Consider the following 20,393-nt stretch of genomic DNA (forward strand, 5'->3'; position numbering starts at 1 on the left):
CTGAAGGACAGGTAGGATTGGCAGAGACAGGAAGCAGCACCCCCCTTATTTTTTTATTTTTTATTTTTTATTTTTTGCAAAGGAAGGATGTAGAGGTAGGAAAGTTGGGACCTGGTAAAGAAATGTGAGCAAGTTGAGCAAAGGGAATTTGTGGCTTACAGTTAAGGTTGGATTGAGGCTAGACTGTAAAGGACCTTCCATGGGCTCTTCATCCTCTAGGATAGTGGCTCCAAAAATGTTTCCCAAAAGAACCCCACATACTTACCCTTCTTATCAATGCTCTCTGATGTTTTCTTTTTTGTTTTTTAAGATTTATTTATTGGTACACACTGTTCTGGTGAAATTCATGGATGTATGTAAGCCAAGGAATAGAAGAGGACTTCGGGAAAATGGACTAGACTGTTTGCACAGGGTGACTAGAGGGGAAGAGACAGGAAAATGTAGCTTGAGTAGTTGTTGTGGACACTGGGAAAAACATTTGTTGAATTAATGAATGTAAAGAGAGTAGGGCCATTGCAAAACATGCTGAGAGGGAATTAGAGAATGATCTAAGAGTGATGAGAGGGGAAATGAAGAAATGCATGCAAGATGTACATGGAGGACCAAATAAGATTTTTTTAAAAATCCATCAGTGTATATGTATTTATGTATAGACATTGAACTAGTCATACATAAAATCAAAGAAGCTATATGAAATAATTGCCTCAAAAATTGTTTGAAGTGTTATAAGCAAATCTAAGCTACTCAAAACTAAGCTCACCGGTAATGCAATGGAAAAATTCATACTGCCTCAGGAGAAAAGGAAAGAAACATTTGTTTAGCATCTACTAAGAGTCAGGTATGCAATTTCTTGTTTGGTCCTCACAACCCTGTCAAACAAATATTGATGTGCTTATCCTACAAATAAGGAAACTGAGGCTCAGAGAAGTTTGTTTTTTTCCAAAGCTGAAGAGCTAGTCAGAGCAAAAGCGGACATCTGGACCCAGGTGTTCTGATTCTAAAGCTTGGGTCAATTATGAAAAATGTTACAATTATTTTCTAAAAGAATAAGGTGTATTCCATTTCAGTACACAGCACAACTTTTCAAACCAACTTGCGGGCTCAAAAGAACTCTTAATAATCTGCCCTTGACTATTTACAGAGCGGAAATAAAGAATTATAATTAAATGACAGGTAATGCCTTAAAAATAATTTTTTATTTAGTTTTAAAATTGCTGTAGTAGTTACAATTGGATGCAGGAGCCAAATACTCTAAAAACTTTAATTAAAAAACAATAGGAAAGCCATTTCAGGAACAGATGGGAAACTATTCATGTCTTTAATTATTCCCTCCCCCAACTGATTCCACGTGGGGAACAAACAAGTTATTTATCATATTAACACAAAATACCAACATGGGAGGTGCTAGAAATTTTACCCAGAGCTTGGATTTCAATAGAAAAGAAACAGATTAAATGTTAAACTTGTACTAATAACTAAAGTAGCAATTTCAAGAAAAAAATGAATAAGTAAAAGGCAAACATTTAAGTAACAGCTCAAATTTTCACTAATATTTTAATGTCAGATCATTTTCAAGTTTGATGCCTTAGGAACTGAGGAAAATATCATGCCCTTTTTGTGAAATGAAGAACTTCGCCTTTTATTTTGTAAAGTGTCTATCTTCATGTAACTAACTCCTGTATATAAACTTGTTTTCCTAAATTGGAAAGTTTGTGGCAGTTTGTGGGCATTTGGAAGATTGTGGGCAGTTTGTGTTGTTTGTTCTGGGTTCCAAAGACAAACACTACCAATAACTCTTGGAAACAAACAAACAACTGAACAGTTCCTATGGACAGGCACAGAGATACTTTGCTTTGATGTGGGGGTAAACCCCTATCTGTAGGTGGTGCACGAGCTCAGGCATTCTCTTCTGGTGCCCCTGTGGAGTTTGATGAACACTCAAAAGCAATTTTCTCAGCAATCCAGAAGACATGGTTTTCTATCCTTTGGGTCCCACAGACTGAAATTAAAGCTTGGAACCTGTTATTAAATGTAGCACTAGTCATCAATTTAAATGGGGTGCCTGGGCGGCTCAGTTGGTTAAGTGTCTGACTCTTGATTTTGGCTCAGGTCATGATCTCAGGGTCGTGAGCTGGAGCCCTGCGTCATGCTCCATGTTGGGCCTGGAGCCTGCATGAGATTCTCTCCCTTCCTCTGCCCCTAGCGACACCCTCCCCCTTGCGTGCTCTCTCTCTCTCTCTTAAATAAATGAATATACTACCAGGATGACAAAAAACACAAGTGCCTCAGCAGTGATTTCTAGGCACATATGCACCGTTAGAAATCTTTATTTTATTTTATTATGTTATGTTAGTCACCATACAATACATCATTGGTTTTTGATGTAGTGATCCACGATTCATTGTTTTCGTATAACACCCAGTGCTCCATGCAGTACATGCCCTCCTTAATGCCCATCACCAGGCTAACCCATCCCCCCACCCCCTCCCCTCTAGAACCCTTGGTTTGTTTCTCAGAGTCCATAGTCTCTCATGGTTCATCTCCCCCTCTGATTTCCCCCCCTTCATTTTTCCCTTCCTTCTCCTAATGTCCTCCATGCTATTCCTTATGTTCCACAAATAAGTGAAACCATATGATAACTGACTTTCTCTGCCTGACTTATTTCACTTAGCATAATCTCCTCCAGTCTCATCCATGTTAATGTAAAAGTTGGATATTCACCCTTTCTGGTGGCCGAGTAATATTCCATCGTATATATGGACAACATCCTCTTTATCCGTTCGTCTGTTGAAGGGCATCTCGGCTCTTTCCACAGTTTGGCTATTGCGGACATTGCTAGAAATCTTTTCAGAGATGACATGTTTCCAACAGATAAAGCCTTATTAGATATATTCCCCTTGCTATAGAGACTTTTACAATCATTTGATCTTCCAAATTTGGACAACTCTGAGGTGAGACATATCAAGTGTATCAGGCCCCAGTTCTGTTGGTAATAAATCTCCCTCAGAATTTCCATTGTTCCATCGCAGTCATGTCTGCTGCATTGGGTGTGAGGAAGTTCATGGGATGGGAGATTTAAAAGTTAAGTGAAATGGTATTAAACTTTTAGCCAATCAGGACACATGGATCAATTTCAGATCAATCTTAAGAGACATTTATTCTAGTAGGTTATCACTGTTATTGTGCATACAGTTTAAAAGAATCATAATTTGGGGTGCCTGGGTGGCTCAGTTGTTAAGCATCTGCCTTGTCTCAGGTCATGATCCCAGGGTTCTGGGATCGAGCCCAGCATCGGGCTCCCTGCTCGGTGGGGAGCCCGCTTCTCCCTCTCCCACTCCCCCTGCTTGTGTTCCCTCTCTCACTGTGTCTCTGTCAAATAAATAAATAAAATCTTAAAAAAAAAAAAAGAATCATAATTTGATGTATCCAGGCCTTTGAGGGGAAATTCTTTGTGACATAAATACACTACTATATATTATTTATCATACATATAAGATTAAGTATACATAATACAAATGCATATAATTTTTTCTATAACTCCATCTAAACTTTAGAAATTGTTAAAGGAAAATTTTTCTGACCCTTGTTAAAGACAGTAAGGAAGACTTTATTCAAGGGACCATTGCAAGTAGGTTTTACAACAGGGGCGTGAGTCGGGGCTCCATTCTGAACACAACAAAGAAAAGTGGGGATTTATAGCCAAGGAGCAGGGCTGGGGTCAGTGGATGGAAAATTTCTAAGAGGAAACATCAGGGCCAAGGGGATTCTGGCTAAACTGACTTGAAGGATTCTTGCTGAAGGCAGGCCAGGGGGAGCAGATATCAAAGGTGAGGGATGCAGAATTTGATCAATATGGAAGGGGGGGTTCCTTAAACAAACACCGCAGAGCAGGATTCTTGCTAAAATTGAATAAGAGGGCTAAGGACAGAGCTCAAGATTTGAGCCTCCAGAAGATTCAAACAAGCCTGACTCGGGTTCGCTCAAGGTAAGAGTGTTTGTCAAAATACATTTAAAAATAATCATCTGGAAGGAAAAATTGATTAGAAAATCACCTCATTAAATCTTCACCTCTCAAAACACCGCAGAGATAGGAATTACCCTAATTGTTAGTGCTGCCACCACTAAGAACAAAAATTATTGAATGCTTCTGGGTGTCAGGCCCTATACCAGGTCTGGAACTAAAACATACTTAAGACACAATCTGTTCTTGCCAGGTTAGCCACGCAATACAGCAATTAGAACAGGCAATTTGTAAATCAATTACAAAACGGCTGCCATTAAAGAAGATTTTCTGTAGATTTCCTTAAAGGACAAACAGGAAGAAAAAGAATCCCCCTTCAGTCAAGACTCCTGCTTTCTTTTTCTGCTCGTCCGAGAAGCCCCCGCTCGGGCCGTGGCCTCCCGGCCTCCCGGCCTCGCTCCCTCGGTCCACCCACCACTGCTCGCCCACCTCTCAGCCCCTCTTCCCGGTCCCCGCCGCCACCACCACCGCGGAGGCCCCGGCGCCTGCGCACGTCGCCGCCTCACCCGCCGGCAGGGGGCAGGCCACGGTTTTCTGTCCTCCGCGCCTGGACTCTGGCGCCCCTCTTGCCCCAGCCTTCCCCCCAGGCTCCGGCCCGGATACGCTTCCTTAGCAACGGGTTGCCTTTGGCAACAGGAGGACGCGGGGCCCTTGGCTGGGTTTCCCGCGCCTTCCTGCACCTGCTTACCGTAGAAGGCGCAGGCCGAACCATGTCGGAGATTCTGTGCCACTGGCTCAACCAGGAGGTGAAGGTGTCCCAGACCGTGAGTGAGTGACACAGCCCGGGGAGAGCGGCCTAGGGGCGAGCGGGGCGCAGAGCCCCGGAGCGCCGCGTGCGGACGGAAGGTGGCGGGGAAGGCGCGAGCTGTGCAGTCCAGGTGCCTGCGGGGCCCGGCAGCGCCCCAGGCCCGTCTGGTGGCCCCGGTCACCTCAGCTTCTCCCATCCCCATCCTGCCGCTCCCGAGTTACCCATCATCTCGGTGGGCCCAAGCCCGCAGTTTCTGATCTACGGTGCGGTTCTAAGCCATCAGAGGGTTTAGGGAGGTATCCTTCGTTCCTATGGAGAGAAGAATTTGCTGGACTCAATAATATGGCCCTGACATTATTCCCTTCACATCCTTAGAAGCATGGTAGGCGGGCAAGCCAATGAAATATGAAGCCTTAAAGCCAACTACTAGATGTGTGCCCCTGGACAAGTTACAATACCTTCTCTGAGTGTGTTTCCTCCAGTATAAAATAGATCCGGTCACACTCTCCGTACCTACCGACCTAGCGGGAGAGGGGGTGTGTGTGAAACGAGTTAATGCAGCAGTTTTAGCTCAAAATTTACAAACATTAGCTATTTCCGACCACTCTTCACTCTTGGCTAAAGCTGACCTTATTCACTAATCTGATTTGATCGCAGCCGTCCAAAGTTTCTAACTCCCACAACCACAGAGGCAGTTGTACATGCTGGCAATGACTATGGCAGCCGAGTAATTCCAGCAGAGCACTATCCTCCCGCTCAGCTTCTTTCTGTTGTTTCTTCAGCACTTCGTTTTCCAGCTGGTATGGTTTTTGCTCAAGGCAAGAGATTTTCAGCCCAAGTCATTTCAGTCTGTTTTCGCAGAAGCACCCTTGCATAACGCCCAGTTGGTACCAGAGGGGCAATAGTGCCTACCCGACCTTAGGTCAACCGTGGAATTTGCTAGACTAGTAGTGTTTCTGAAGCAGCAAGATATTCGTCGTCAGCATTAGGCTCCTTAATGTTGGAGCACCTCCAGTTGCATTTCTTGAGGCATAAACCCTAGACTTTTTCTTTCCCAAACCACACCGCACACACTCCCTGGGAACTGCAATATATTCTTTCACAGGATTCTATGATCATCCCATTTTGTCACTGTTTCTCACTTAAAATATGGTGCTGATCACAGCACAATGTTTAGCACTTTTTTTAATTCCCTTTTTACCAGAGGAGCCAAAGTGCAATATAATTCCCTTAAGTTACACTCTTCCAAAGAAAAGCAGTTATGGGTTGCTGAGTTTAATTTGGTTCATTTACTTGGTTAGTACAAAAAACCACACCCTTTGGTCAAGTCCCCAAGACTCTATTGCATATTGAAACACTTTTGAGAAAAGTAAATAAAATTAATAGGAAACATAACAACAGCAGTACGCCATTGTAATTGTATTAGTTGTAATTATAATTGTAATCAGTTTTTGGGATTTTGGTTTTGAGAGGAAGAGGAAGAATTACTTCTTTCTGTGAAGATTAAAAGACTGGAGACATTTTAAGTAAGAATTTTAACAACATAAGCTATGAATGGAAAATTCCCGATGTCTGCTTCCCTGAGGTTGTTAGCAGAGATGGCTGCGATACTCCGCATCCCATTCATTAGGAATACATACTTATTTCTTGATCCTAACTGCTAACCGGAGTCTAAAGAGACAGTCCCTGATGTAACCAGATTCCATATTGTAAAAGGCGTTTCAGATTATAGGAAACACACTCAAATGCGTTTGGAAACAAACAAGATAGAATTTGTGCACCTGAGGAAGCACACTGCCAGTTGTTGATTCTGGTCATTAGATAAGACATTTTATGGTGTACTGTGGAAAGCTCAGAACTGTTCAGAGGAACTATCAGGGAAGGACTATACGTGGCAACAACCTCTGGAGAAAGTAATATAGCAACTTTTTCTATAAGGGCCCTGTTAAGAGGAAGGATTTGGAAACCAGACTGCCTGGGTTGGAATCACTTATCCACCACTTGCTCGCTGGTGACCTTGGGCAATTTATTTACCTAAATGTCATGATACTTAGAATAGGAGTAATAATAATAGCTCATCGAGTTGTGTCAAGATTAAATGAGATAATAAATGTAAAGCATTTAGAATGATGCATGGGACATAATAAATGCTAAATCTCACTTTTCAGAAGCTATCATACTACAATAAAATCACCAGTATGTCAGGATATTTGAACAAGGATGTTTATTGCTACATGGATTGTAGGGATAAAATTAAAAAATGGAAACCAATCTGAATATGCTTCAGTAGTAGCATACTTGGATAAATGGTGCTGTACTCATGCTATGGATTGTTATGCAATTATTAGAAAGAATGAGTTAGTGCTATAACTTTTGACCTACAGGATATTCACGTATTTCTGTCAAGTAAAAAATAAAAGTTATAGCTTATTGTGATGAGTATAATTCCATTTTTGTACCAACTAGGAAATACAGATACGCAGACACACACACACACACACACACACACACACACATCTATCTGTGTATATTAGCACAGAGAGATATGTGGAGAGACACATACATGAATCTTCATATTGTCTGTTTTTGTAAGCATAGAGAAAAGTGTGGGAGGATATAAACTAGTGTACTGATGTTGGTTACCCCGGGGAAGGAGAGGATTGCTGGCTTTTCTTTATACATCAGTGTTACTGGGCTCGTGGCTTGCACTGCTTTCATATTTTGAAAGCAAAATTCAACATAGCATTACCAATGGAAAATCAAAAAAGATCAAATTTCATATGACAAATTAGGAGAAAAAGATGTTTACCATCTTTTAACTGAAATTAGTAACATCTTCTAATAAAGTATTAGGGAGGATTACATAAGAATTATTTTCTTAAATGAATTTTATAAATGAAAAAATAAAAAATAATAAACAAAAATATTATTAGGCACTTACACCAGACCCTATGCTAAGCCCTTTACATAGGTTTTTGAATTCTTTTTTTTTTTTAAGATTTTATTTATTTATTTGAGAGAGAATGAGAGACAGAGAGCATGAGAGGGAGGAGAGTCAGAGGGAGAAGCAGACCCCCCGCTGAGCGGGGAGCCCAACGCGGGACTCGATCCCGGGACTCCAGGATCATGACCTGAGCCGAAGGCAGTCGCTTAACCAACTGAGCCACCCAGGCGTCCTGTTTTTGAATTCTAAAAGAAGGCCCTAAGAGGCATTGTCCCAGCTGTAAAGATGAGTAAGAGAAGCTAAGATGCTTGGTTATTTGTTCAGGGTCACAAATCTAGTGGATCCTATAGGTAGAATTTGAAGCTAGATCTTTGACTTGTGCTCTTACGCAGTATATTGTATATTGCAATTTACAGTGAGGGAATATATTTTTTTAAAACCTCAACTTTCTCAAGTGTATTCATTTGAGCTCCTTTTAATAAGGATTGCTGTTCAGTTTGAAGTTCTAAGAAGTACACAAATTCAACCACCCAGGCATGTTGTAACTTCACAAGGTATAACCTAATTCCTAGATGGGTAAATGGCAAAGGTGGATTTATTAGTGTTGGTTTAGAAGCGGTTCAGTCCATATGTTGCTTGCTAGGACAAAGAAAACAATGAGAATGGCAAGTGAGTGCATTTACACTGTCTTGGTGAGGCTGGGTAATGGTTTAGTCATTGGCAAGGCAGCTAAAGCTGATTGATTTCTGCATTATTCTGAAAGGTAGAAGTCAGTTTGAATAAAGCATACTATACTGAATTTCCTGTTGCCTGGACTACCCTGAGTGTCAGCAGTAAAGAAAACAAATTCCAATGACCCTCAATTGAGAATCGTCTCCCTCCACTTAATGAGGTTTCTGGGAGTCACCAGAGACTTGATTAGTCTCAACATATGAAGATTCAAAGCTTTGTTACTAAAGCTGAGGATCTCCAGTGAGTTTAATTTAACTAGACCATTTCTCCTAGAGAATGGTGCTTAGATGTATATGGTAATAAAATGTCTTGGAATACAAAAAGTTGCTCAACACAAAATTACATCTGAAATTCAAGCAGTTGTTTTCAAGCAGTTGTTTCTATAATGAAAAAAAAAAGTAATGTAGAGTAATGTTACTAAAAGATTTGCTGTAAAATTCTTTAGGAGCTCTTAATTATTTTCAAGAATAAGCATTGCCTCTGTTTTACAAAACTCTTATGAATTCACTATATGAGGAAACTAGCAATGGAGTGTTGTAACTGAACATTCTCCAAAAATGAGTAGAAACATTTGAATTCTATGTATTGTACAGATCAGATCTTTTGTAAACATGGGTATATACAAGAAAATCCATATTCTTTTGGATTCTGGGTGTGGTTATATTGAAAATTGTAAATACCTTATTATGCATATTTTAATTGTTTCAATAATCTTAAACATTGTTGTCAATAATAACAGAGGTGTAATAAAGAGAAAATTGGATTTGGGACAGTTAAGTTTCTCTATCAATTTTGTAGCATCTGAAATATAAATAATTGTCTTTAGGTCCCACTTTTATGCCGCGAGAAGTAAGAATAATAGTTGTTCTAGTTCCAATTATGGAATGAATGAGTCATGGGGATGAAAGGTACAACATAGGGAAAATAGTCAATGGTATTTAACAGTGATGTGTGGTGACAGACGGTAGCTACACTTGGGGGTGAGTCCGGCATAAGGCATAAAGTTGTCAGATCATTATGTTGTGCGCCTGAAACTAATGTAACATTGTGTGTCAACTATACTTCAATTGAAAAATGGAAAAAAATTATCTATGTTTGGAAGGATATGAAATGAGATTGGAAATGGAAAACACCTACCACAGTGCCTAACATCTAAACTAGATCTAGATACTCAATGAATATTATTTCAACTTTTCTTCTGTCTCTTACTTTAGGATAATGCCTACTATCATGCCTGTCCTATAATAGGTATTTAGTAACTAATTGTTTATTACATGAGAGTGTGCCAGTGAGGCAAAGTAAAGTATTATTTTAGGCTGAACTTTATGGATTTGTTCCTCTTGAGAAGGTCACCCTGAGTACTTTGATCCCCATCTTTGTGATTTCAGAAGCTCTGTTTTATTACTTTAAGCAATTTTTTAGGAATTGTTTCATACTAACTGAGATTACATTTTGATTTTATAAATCAGGATACCCATTTATCCTGAGGAAAAAAATAGCAAAATAACTTATACTGGCAATTGTACTTGATGCATCATTTTGATGGGCTGATACACTCAGAAGAAGATCAAATTTATGTCAGATTTCTCATTGATAATCAGAAATTAGATGTTACCAAAAGAACCTTCAAATCAACTAATATTGGATGTGTTTTACTTCTCTGCTTTAGAGAGATTTTTATCTATGTAGCTGTGATAGGTTCATAGTTCATAGTTCATAGCTTAAAGCTCACAATAGGTAAATTGTGAGCTTTAAGAAACAATCTATGCTTCATTCTTGCATAGATTATTTCTTAAAGCTCACAATTTACCTATTCAAATTTTTCACACATCAGGTAGCTAATAATCTTGGGATATATTAATTAACCTTATTCAGAATAGAGATTTGCTAACATAATAATAATAATAAAAAGAAATAATTTATGCTCCTTGTTAATTTTGTTTTACAAGTGGGTTTCCATAGGTGGCTAATTTTATCCTTTTATATTAAATCTTAGTAGTTTTTTAGAGAGTCATATTTTCTATTTGTACCAAATTTTAGGGACATTCTTTATTTGGGCCCTCTTGTGCACTAATTATACTTTGTTGATTAGGTCTTATGTCCAGACCTTTCAAAAGCATCAAATTTTATTTTGAGAAACACAACAGAGATGTTAAAGTATCCTACTGAATATTTATTTATATATAATATTTCATAATGTATTATGGTGACCTGTTATTGGCCTGTGACCTTACCATATCCTAGACTCATAACTTTAGATAGGGAAAAGAATCTTAGACATCATTTAATTCTTGTTTGGCATATGAGGTAATTAAATCAGATGTGTTCAGCGATTTGTTTAGGGTTTTACAGCTAGGTGGTGGCAAGTTACCAATAGATTCTGGGCCTGCTCACTTTTACTTCATTCCTCATTTAACCTGGTGTCATTAAACCACACACATTTTCCTCCCTCAGAGTCCTTAGGAAATATATTGTTTCTCATAATACAACAGATTTTGGTATTTCCTGGCCAGCTCAGCAGCATTTTCCTTGATGAAAATTTGGCTTCCATTGCCTAAAAATTGAGACACCAAATCTGATACCTGAAGGCTGTTGTGTAAATCAATGTCAAAATTTTTAAAATATCAAGTCCCAAGAAAAGAATGCCACCCAATGTTTTAACCATCAAAGAAAATTAGAATGATATAGAGTTTTTGTTTCACATAGTACATCTTGAGAATTATGCTAATGTCTTCAAAGCCGAGGATTGATCATCCTGTTGTTATAGTGGAGGAAAATAAATTGTCAATGTCCTCCAGCCAGAGACCACAGGACACACACCCATCTTTGAACAAAGTTGGGTTTATTGACTTGTGGCCAACAAGAGAAAACACATACCATGGGGAGCTGTCGGTCATTCAGTAAGCGGGTGTTAGAAAGGACTTAAAGCACCTTGGCTTGTGTTAGGTGTTTTTTGAGGAGGGTTCAAGGAAGCAGTGCTTTGCTCTGAATTGGACCATGCAAAGAAGCATAGGCAACTCTATGACTGGGTATTTCAGTAAGTCTTATCTAGGAAGTGGAGAGAATAGAGCAAGACAAAGCCATGATTAGTAAAAGAGCAGCAAACACTCATACTGGCTACAATAAGGGCATTTCTGAGTTTTGGACAATACTGTTTTGGTCTGAATACAGACATGATTACAAAGGAACTTTGTTTTTGTCTTGATCTATCAGGGTCACAGAGTGGCCTTGTCTGGTGTTGGTATGCTATGAAATTGATTATGTTCAGCATGAGAATGCCAAGGCCTAGCTGTGAATGCCGGGCCAACTCCTAGGAACACCAAGGCCTGATGGGGCCAGGTCAGTGCCAAGCTATCAGCAGCTGCTTTTCTCTCTCTCAAATGGAAGTAAATTTGTTTGGTTTTTCAAATGTGGTAGATAATGCAGACTAGATCTTTGCTTTTCTAGTAAAGGAAGAGTGAAGACCACTAAGCATAGAATGTATAGGTCTATAGACCCTTATTTACAATTCCATAATTCAAGTATCTCTTTATTCATTTGGTGGCAAAACTTAACCAGAAATGCTGTCATGCTGTTTAGTCATTATTTCTCCCATTGAAATGTTTTGCTGTAGGAATCAACTATGTTTGATTACACGTACTTCTGATGGGAGTGATATACCTGGTCTGGACCTAAGGGGGGTGGAACTTGTACTTGATTTTAAAGACAATGTCAAATATTTGCCCTCTGAGTATTGAATTACTTTTTAAATAAGGATGTTTGTACTGTAGTCATTGAGCTTAGAGATTGTGTAATTAATATGACATGTTATCTTAAATTGGGAAGCACTGATAATAACAATAAAAATTTGTCACTGAGCACTTAACTATATGCCAGGAATTATGCTAAGCATTTACATGCAATATCTCCTTTAATTCTCAAACCAACTCTTACGAGGTAGAACGCATCACTCTCCCTCTTTTCAAGACAAGAAACTGAGACTTTTATAATTGCCCAAAATCCAGCAGCTTGTAAATGAACAAGGAGTCAAACCCAGAGAATCTTTCTCCAGAGACTTTGATTTCCTTCTTACCATAATTTTGGAATACAGAAGGCTCATCTCCTTTATGTGCTTTCTCCAACTGGCTCAGGGTCATTTTGGTGGGAAGCACACGGGCCATTTCATTTGTTGTATCCTTCCTCATACAGACCTTCCAGAAAGGCCCACATCAAAGATTTCAGCAAAAGAAAACCATTGTGATAGGGATCAGGCGTGCAGTGTGGAAAATCGGAGGCAGGGTTGAGTTGTTGCTGAATGACCTGGTCCCAGATGTAAATGACTTTAGAGCTCAGGATGAAGAATATCACTGGGCTCCCACGGTTTATTTATTTCTCAGATTATTCATTGATCTTGTCCTAGAGTCAACCTGCTTCTTCTTTCCCACAGGAAATTCCAGTTGTTAGTGCAAATGAACTTATAGAGGTGGCCATCGTGGAATTAGTCATGGTAGCCAGGAACATTTACTGGGAAGAAAAAATATAACAAAAATAAACTGTCCTTTGCTTTTTTCTTTTTTTCCTTGTTGTTTCTTTCCCACACCCCTCCCCCTTTCTCTTTTTCTTTCTCTCTCTCTAGCTTCCTCTCTGTCTTCTCGTACTTTTTAATCTGTATATTCCTAGCTAATATATGTTCTATTCGTCATCTTCTTTCCTGTCTAATTTCTTTCAGGTAGTCATCTTTTCCTCTTCTTTTATTTTTTTCTACATGTTTTCCCATTTGCTCTTATGGGAGAACTCACTGTTCTGTTTTCTGCTTATGCAGCACACAGTAATTCTGAAGTGTCCTATGCATACAAAGCTGCAGACAGACAGATGTTTTTGTACTTGTTTATTGGTAGTAAACTATTTGACAATGAAATAAGAAGTGTTTACTGTTCTTTATTCTTTATACCCACAAATGCCTCTATTTTACTCATATCAGAATTGCTTTATTAATAGGTCATGCATTTCAAAGGCAGTGGATTATGATTTTATTTTTCTGTGACCCTTGTCTAGCAAACAGTTTACTAAAGGCCATTTGCCTACTACATTGAGGGTGACACAACAGGATACAGATATTCCCTGGTTCTTCATGGGCTAGACTTCAGGCATTCAGTCTACGGAAGAGCGGACATAGTGCAAAATCCAGAGGGAGGAAGAGAAGGAATGAAAACTACCTGAAGGTGATGGAGCAACAGCTTCTGAATGCAAAGCAAGAGTCTTTAGACTATAAATAGATACCCATAGTCTGACAATGGCTGTATTTCCAATGGCTCCTCAGAAAGCTGAGAGGAAAATAAGGGTGGACTAGGGAAGAGAGAAAGGGGGAAATAAACAACCCAGAAAGAAGGAAGCAATGACGGAAGAGGTGCAGGATGCAGTGAGAGCATCCCAGATGGCACAGTAAGGACAGTGATGGCAGCCAAGACCAGGTGACAGCATTGGTGGCCAACAGTGTCAGGTCTTTGAGGCAAAGAGGAAGCAGCAATGACTCAGGAGGAGGAGATAGCACACCTCTGCCCTTTGGACATGGAAGGAGCCATTTGGATTTCATTTGCTTCAAATACTACTACTGTCTGATGCCAGAAGACACAGTCAGTAGCTTCTGATGCCGGATGATTCTGGAGTTCACCCTAAGTAGATAGAATCAATGGGCATAGTTGGCATCATTTTTAACTACTTTATTATATATTGATTCAACCTGAGAATTGGGGTATTATTAAGAGTATAAAATATTTTGAGAACAAATATTAGGAGAGCTTTGGGCAAAATTGTGGGCTGGTGTCGGATATGCAAGACTTTTGTTCTTATGAGAACGTGTAGTATGCTGAGTAAGGCCTCTGGGCAGTGGCCTTGTAGAGCGACTCACGTCACCACCCCCGGAACCACACACCAAGTTCCATTTCTACAAATCAGGAAGAGATGTTATTTCTTCATAATCAATTAGCCACCTTATTACTGGTCAAAGAGATAAAAGAGAACAATCTGGTATAAATGAGCTTGCCATACCTCAGTGATATTTAGTGCTTGGACTGCTGTTGCCTAAAGGACCCTGAGAGAAACAAGTTGAAGGTTTTGGGAGGATTTTGAAATCATTTGAGAAATGATAGCATAATTTATTTTGTGTATCAACTTTGCATATCATCCTTGAATAACATGTAACCTGATATTCTTCACTTTATAAGAAAAATAGAAGTGACCCACCACTAAGGACATTTTTTAAAAAGCAAATTTTATTAACACATTTTTTTCTGCACTGTCATTATGTGCTTCCTCTGTGGCAGGCGTGGTACCAAGCAATTCTCATACATTACCTCTAATCTTGAAAATAGCTCTTCAGTAGAGGTAGAGATACGGTTATCTCGTAGAGATGAGGAGACAGGAACTGAGGGAGGTTAGCAGCTGGCCAGAGGTTGCACAACCAGTAAGGGGCAGAGTCAAGATTCCAATGCAGATGTCCCTGGCTCCAAACTCTGTTTTCCTCTGGGCTGTCTCTGTCATTGTGCGGGACAACAGCTAGATCAGAGTAACCTCTGGAATTAAGGGAAAGCCTGATTATGCTCAGTAGGTTTTTTGTTTGTTTGTTTGTTTGTTTGTTTTTGAGAAGGTGCAGATAGATGGTTTTTGTAAAATTTCCACTGTAAAAAGGTTAAAATAAAGTCTTAAAGTTTACTAAAGTTAGATAGCACCTCGCTTGGCTAGAATATGCTATCATCATCCATAGATTGTATTGATAACTAAGGTATTAGAGTGTAATTTTGTAAAATAAATTGAAGGCTTGACTTCAGATCTAAGGTTGTTTAGATAAATTTTATTGGTTGTATTTTGTTTAATTTGGTCAAAAGTTGTGTTTCTTTCAAAATTTCTTGTATCTTCACGTATCGATTTATATTTATTTAAGGATATTTATAAGATCATCTATTAAACTTCAGTCTTTTTATTTGATTATTAAAGGATGTTTCTAGAAGTATTTTCATGGCATTTTGAGTTCAAGTTATGGTATGGAGTTTTACTCTATGCATATAAAATGAAAATAATTGTGCTCTATATGGAACATTATAATTTACTTCTTTATTTTTATGTTTCAAAATTCAGGTCCCAAGTCATTTGCAAAGTCATTTTCCAGTGGTTATCTAATTGGAGAAATTCTGCACAAGTTTGAACTTCAGGGCGATTTTTCAGAATTTTCAGAAAGCAGGTTAGTGAGATAAATTCTTTCCTAAAAAGGGTCAATTCGTTTGGCATTTGGATGGCTTTAGTTCCCAAAGTTAAAGGATAGTGAGCTACAACTTTGTTAATTGGTTCTTCTTTCTTTTAAGAGAAATGAAGCAACTTATCGTATCCTGGCCAAAAAACAAACAAACAAACAAAAAAACCCTGTAATATTTTTTGTTTATAGCAGCTATGTTGAGATCTAATTCACAGACCATGATTTACCAGTTTAAAGCATACAATTCAGTGGTTTTAAACATATTTACATATTTAGTATATTCACAACCATCACCACTAACCATCTGGCCCCTGGTACCCACTTATCTATTTTCTGTCTCTATGGATTTGCCTATTTTACACATTTCATATCAGTGGGATCGTACAATATGTGTATTTTGTGATTAGCTCCTTCCACTTAGGATAATGTTTTCAAGACTTATCCATATTATAGCATGTATCAGTACTTCTTAATTCCTATTTATTTGCTGAATAATTTCAATTGGATATATCACATTTCATTTATCAATTCATTAATTGGTGGATACGAGTTATTGGTTATTATGAACAGCACTGCTATGAACATTGTGTTTTTACATGGAAATGTTTACATTCATCTCGGGTGTATACCTAGGAGTTAAATTGTTGGGTTACATGATCTATGTTTACAATTTTGAGGAACACCCAAATTGCTTTCCAAAGTGCCCGTTATCATTTACATTCACGCTAGTAATGTAAGGTTTCATTTTTCCACATCCTCATCAATACTTGTTACGGTCTTTTTGATTATAGTTGTCTAGTCAGCATGAGGCAGTATCTCTTGTGATTTTGATTTGCATGTCCCGAATGAGTAACGATGGTAAGCATCTTTTCGTGTGCTTATTAGTCATTTGTATAGCTTCACTGGGGAAATGTTATGCAATCCTTGCCTATTTTCTTTTAAATTTTATTTTTTAAAGCAGTTTCAGATTGACAGAAAAATTGAGAAGAAAGCACAGAGATTCCCTATTAACCCCCTGCCCTGACACACTCATAGCCTCCTCCAGTATCCACTCCCCAACCAGAGTGGTGCATTTGTTACAGCTGATGAACCTATAATGATACATGTTTACTCAAAGTAAATAGTTTACATTAGGGTTCATTCTTGGGGTTGTACATTCTATGGGTTTGGACAAATGTAGAATGACTTGTATCTACCATTATAGTATCATACATAGTATTTTCACTGTCCTAAATCCTCTATGCTCCATCAGTCATCCTCCTTTACCTCAACCCTGGCAACCACTGATTTTTTTTTTTTTTTTTTTTTTACTATCTTCATAGTTTTGCCTCTTCTAGAATGTCATATAGTTGGAACTTCTGGCTTCTTTCACTTAGAAATATGCATTTAAATTTCCTCCATGTCTTCTCATGGCTTGGTAGCTCATTTCTTTTTAGCACTGAAAAGTATTTCATTGTCTGGATGTACCACAGTTTATTTATCCATTCACGTGCTGAAGGACATCTTGGTTGCTTCCAAGTTCTGGCAATCATAAATAAAGCTGCTGTAAACATCCATGTGCAGGTTTTGTATGGACATAAAATTTCAGGTCCTTTGGGTAAATAACAGGAGGCACAATTGTTGGATCATATGGTAAAAGCATATTTAGTTTTGTAGGGAAACCACCAAACTGTCTTCCAAAGTGGCTATACCATTTTGCATTCCTCCCAGCAATGAATGAGAGTTCTTGTTGCTTCACGTCCTTGCCAGCTTTTAGTGTTGTCAGTGTTTTGGATTTTGGCCATTCTAATAGGAGTATAGTGGTATCTCGTTGTTTTAAATTACAGTTCTTGAAAGTTGCGGAGTATGTTTGTGTGTGGATTCCTTGTGCTCCAAGCATTGTCCCTGGCCTATAGCTGACACACAGTTATGTTTCTTTATTGAATAAATGAATGATGTCAGAAAGTATATCTGTTTAGAAAACTTAAAGCACCATTCTGACCAGATGATGTATGTAGTATTTCAGGTATACTAAGTTAACTTTTGTCAGCAGGGCCATAGAGACCCTTTGTGTTAAATGGAAAAAGGGGGCGCCTGGGTGGCTCAGTTGGTTAAGCAACTGCCTTCGGCTCAGGTCATGATCCTGGAGTCCCGGGATCGAGTCCCGCATCGGGCTCCCTGCTCGGCAGGGAGTCTGCTTCTCCCTCTGACCTTCCCCCCTCTCATGTGCTCTCTCTCTCTCTCTCACTCTCTCAAATAAATGAATAAATAAAATCTTTAAAAAAAATAAAAAATAAAAAAATAAATGGAAAAAGGGACCTCATCTGGATGGACACAGCTGTGAAGACACAGGGCTCAGTAAACAGAGATGCCTTTGTGCTAAGGAGAGGAACCCCTTTTTGTATGAAACGGCCTCGCATCAGGGATAAAGCGTGGCAAGCTGAGCACAAGGCAGCTTCACACTCTTGCCCCACCTTTGCACAGGGGTGTGCCCTGACTAACATCATGTGCAACAGCCCTGCTTTTCACCCAGTGCAAAGAACTAACTTTCTATCCCACTGAGAGTCACTGCATTCCTTAATGTGAGAAGTGGGACCTACTTGTTCTGACAACCAAATTCCATTCATCTTGAATTCTTGGAACAACACACTATTTTTCCAGGGGCACATGGTCTTTTAAAGAAGGATCAGTAAATCCACGGATATCACCTTTGTAGTAGTGTACTTTGTGGGGAAAAGGATCCTTCTCTGTCAAAGCTGTTTTTTAGGCAGATGTCTAATGCTAGGGCTCATGATTTGGGGATTTTGTCTAATAGTTTTAGTTTTTTTAGTCTAAAATATAAACGTTGCTTGTAACTGAAGTTATTTGCCTTAGAGAATAATAGGATAAAAGAATAAAAAGTAAAGGAGCATGGATATTCCTGGGGGGACAGCTTCTACTTACCTTGTAAGATGTGTTCCCTCAGCAGGTGGCAAGGAGGAGAGAAGATAGGTAATCTCTGGGCAAATAAAAACTACAAGTATCAGATACTTAAAATAATTTAAGTACTCCTAAGAATGGGAGCGCCTGGGTGACTCAGTCAGTTAAGTGTCCAACTCTTGATTTTGGCTCAGGTTTTGATCTCGTGATCATGGGATACAGCCCCACACTGTGCTCGGTGGGGAGTCTGCTTGGGATTCTCCCTCTCCCTTTGCCCCTCCCCCCTGTGCACTCGCACGCGCTCTCTCTCTCTTTCTCAGATAAATAAATAAATCTTAAAAAAATAAAATAATCCTAAGAATGTTTTATGTCTTAGAAAAATCACAAGAAAATATGATTTTTCCTCTAAGTCTTAGAATAGTAATAAACAAAAAATAAAAACTAATGAGCTAAGATTTGTGGCAACCAAAATGTGAGACACAATGAATACAATGCTAAAAATCATCATGAACAAACATGTCACATCAGTTACCATGAACTTATTAATTTGTTTTTTATGTTATATACTACAAATAGCATTGCTTGCCCGTGAGAAAAATAATACAGTGGATGGGATTTGCCTCAAATGAGATTTTTTGTTCTTGATTATTTTCCTTCCACCTTTTATGAAAGGGAAAACCTTTCCACGCTCAAATTACCAGTGGCATGTTTTTGGCCAGTCAACAAAGAAAGAAAAAAAAAAAAGACAACCCCCTTCCTCTCCCCTTGCCCACTCACTACCCTCTGTGCAACATACACGCAAAATCTGGGAATTTGCTATAAGAAAAATGAGTCATCAAATGCTAAAAAACAAACAAACACTGCACATAAAGAAGGAGAAGACTTTTCCCAGAATGTATTCCTTATTCCCTCAGAGGTTATCATTTACATCCCGTACTCTGTCTCCAGAGCAAAGATGTCCTCATGGTTTCTCCAGATACGAAAACAACTGTTGATTATCATGCTATACTAATGGGGCACCTGCTATGACAAGAGTGGACTTCCACCAATTTACACAACCAGTTACATTCTCACAATTTTGATAGCTTAGAAATCTGGAATATATATTAAAAACCTGCAGAGAGAAGTACTGTTATACCTGGTACTTCAGCCAGTTCATAACAGCCATTTTAAAGCCTAATGTGTGGCTGATCCCTCATACTAACAGGCTCACACTGCATTCTTGGGGCTGTGTAAAAACGAGTAAGAGGAGAGGAAGTGTTCTCCATTTTTATTGGGTGCCCGGCTAGGTTCTGATAACATCTGGAAACGGATAGTGTTTGCTTTTGGATTTTCCCTCCAGCATTTTGACGCCCCTCATCTCTGTAGCCCAAGGTTATGACCCAGGCCAAAGCTCTGACAAGCGGCTCTCTGGCCGTCTGTCCAAATATGTGTGGTGGGCAAGACATGGGACTTTGAGGATAGGGAAGGCGTGAAAGAATACCTGTGATGGAAGAGCAAGACGGGGTGTCAGGTGCCTGTCCAGGGAAGGCAAGCACAAGTCATGGATCTCACTGGCCTTTCAGAGCTGTACTTTTTAAACATGGTCTGCTTTATCCCCCGCATTTTAGGCAGATGTGTGTTATGTCAAACTGCAAGGTCCCTTGTGGGGGAACAAACTGCAAACCTGGACATAAGAAAACCTAAAAAAATGTTTACTCTTGTTGTGAGATTTCCTGTAGCATTTATTATTTCTTCTCATTCCCCTCTGAGACCTGCTTCTTTTTTAAATTAATTTAAAATATTTTATTCAGAGTTTACTGATGTAGTTTGATATGCCAGG

The 20,393-nt window shown here is 39.0% G+C and overlaps 1 protein-coding gene across 1 annotated transcript in view; it reads left to right on the forward strand.

The window, feature by feature from the left end:
- The first annotated feature begins 4,544 nt into the window (after nt 1-4,544).
- Nucleotides 4,545-20,393, forward strand: part of SPEF2 (sperm flagellar 2) — a 165,936-nt gene continuing 150,087 nt past the window's right edge. Inside the window, 2 exon segments of the mRNA XM_032415247.1 lie at nt 4,545-4,789; nt 15,559-15,661. Of these exon segments, the coding sequence (XP_032271138.1) occupies nt 4,732-4,789; nt 15,559-15,661 (161 nt within the window). The 5' untranslated portion in view covers nt 4,545-4,731.

The sequence above is a fragment of the Phoca vitulina genome, unplaced genomic scaffold, assembly GCF_004348235.1.
Source record: "Phoca vitulina isolate PV1807 unplaced genomic scaffold, GSC_HSeal_1.0 scaffold17, whole genome shotgun sequence".
Lineage (NCBI taxonomy): Eukaryota > Metazoa > Chordata > Mammalia > Carnivora > Phocidae > Phoca > Phoca vitulina.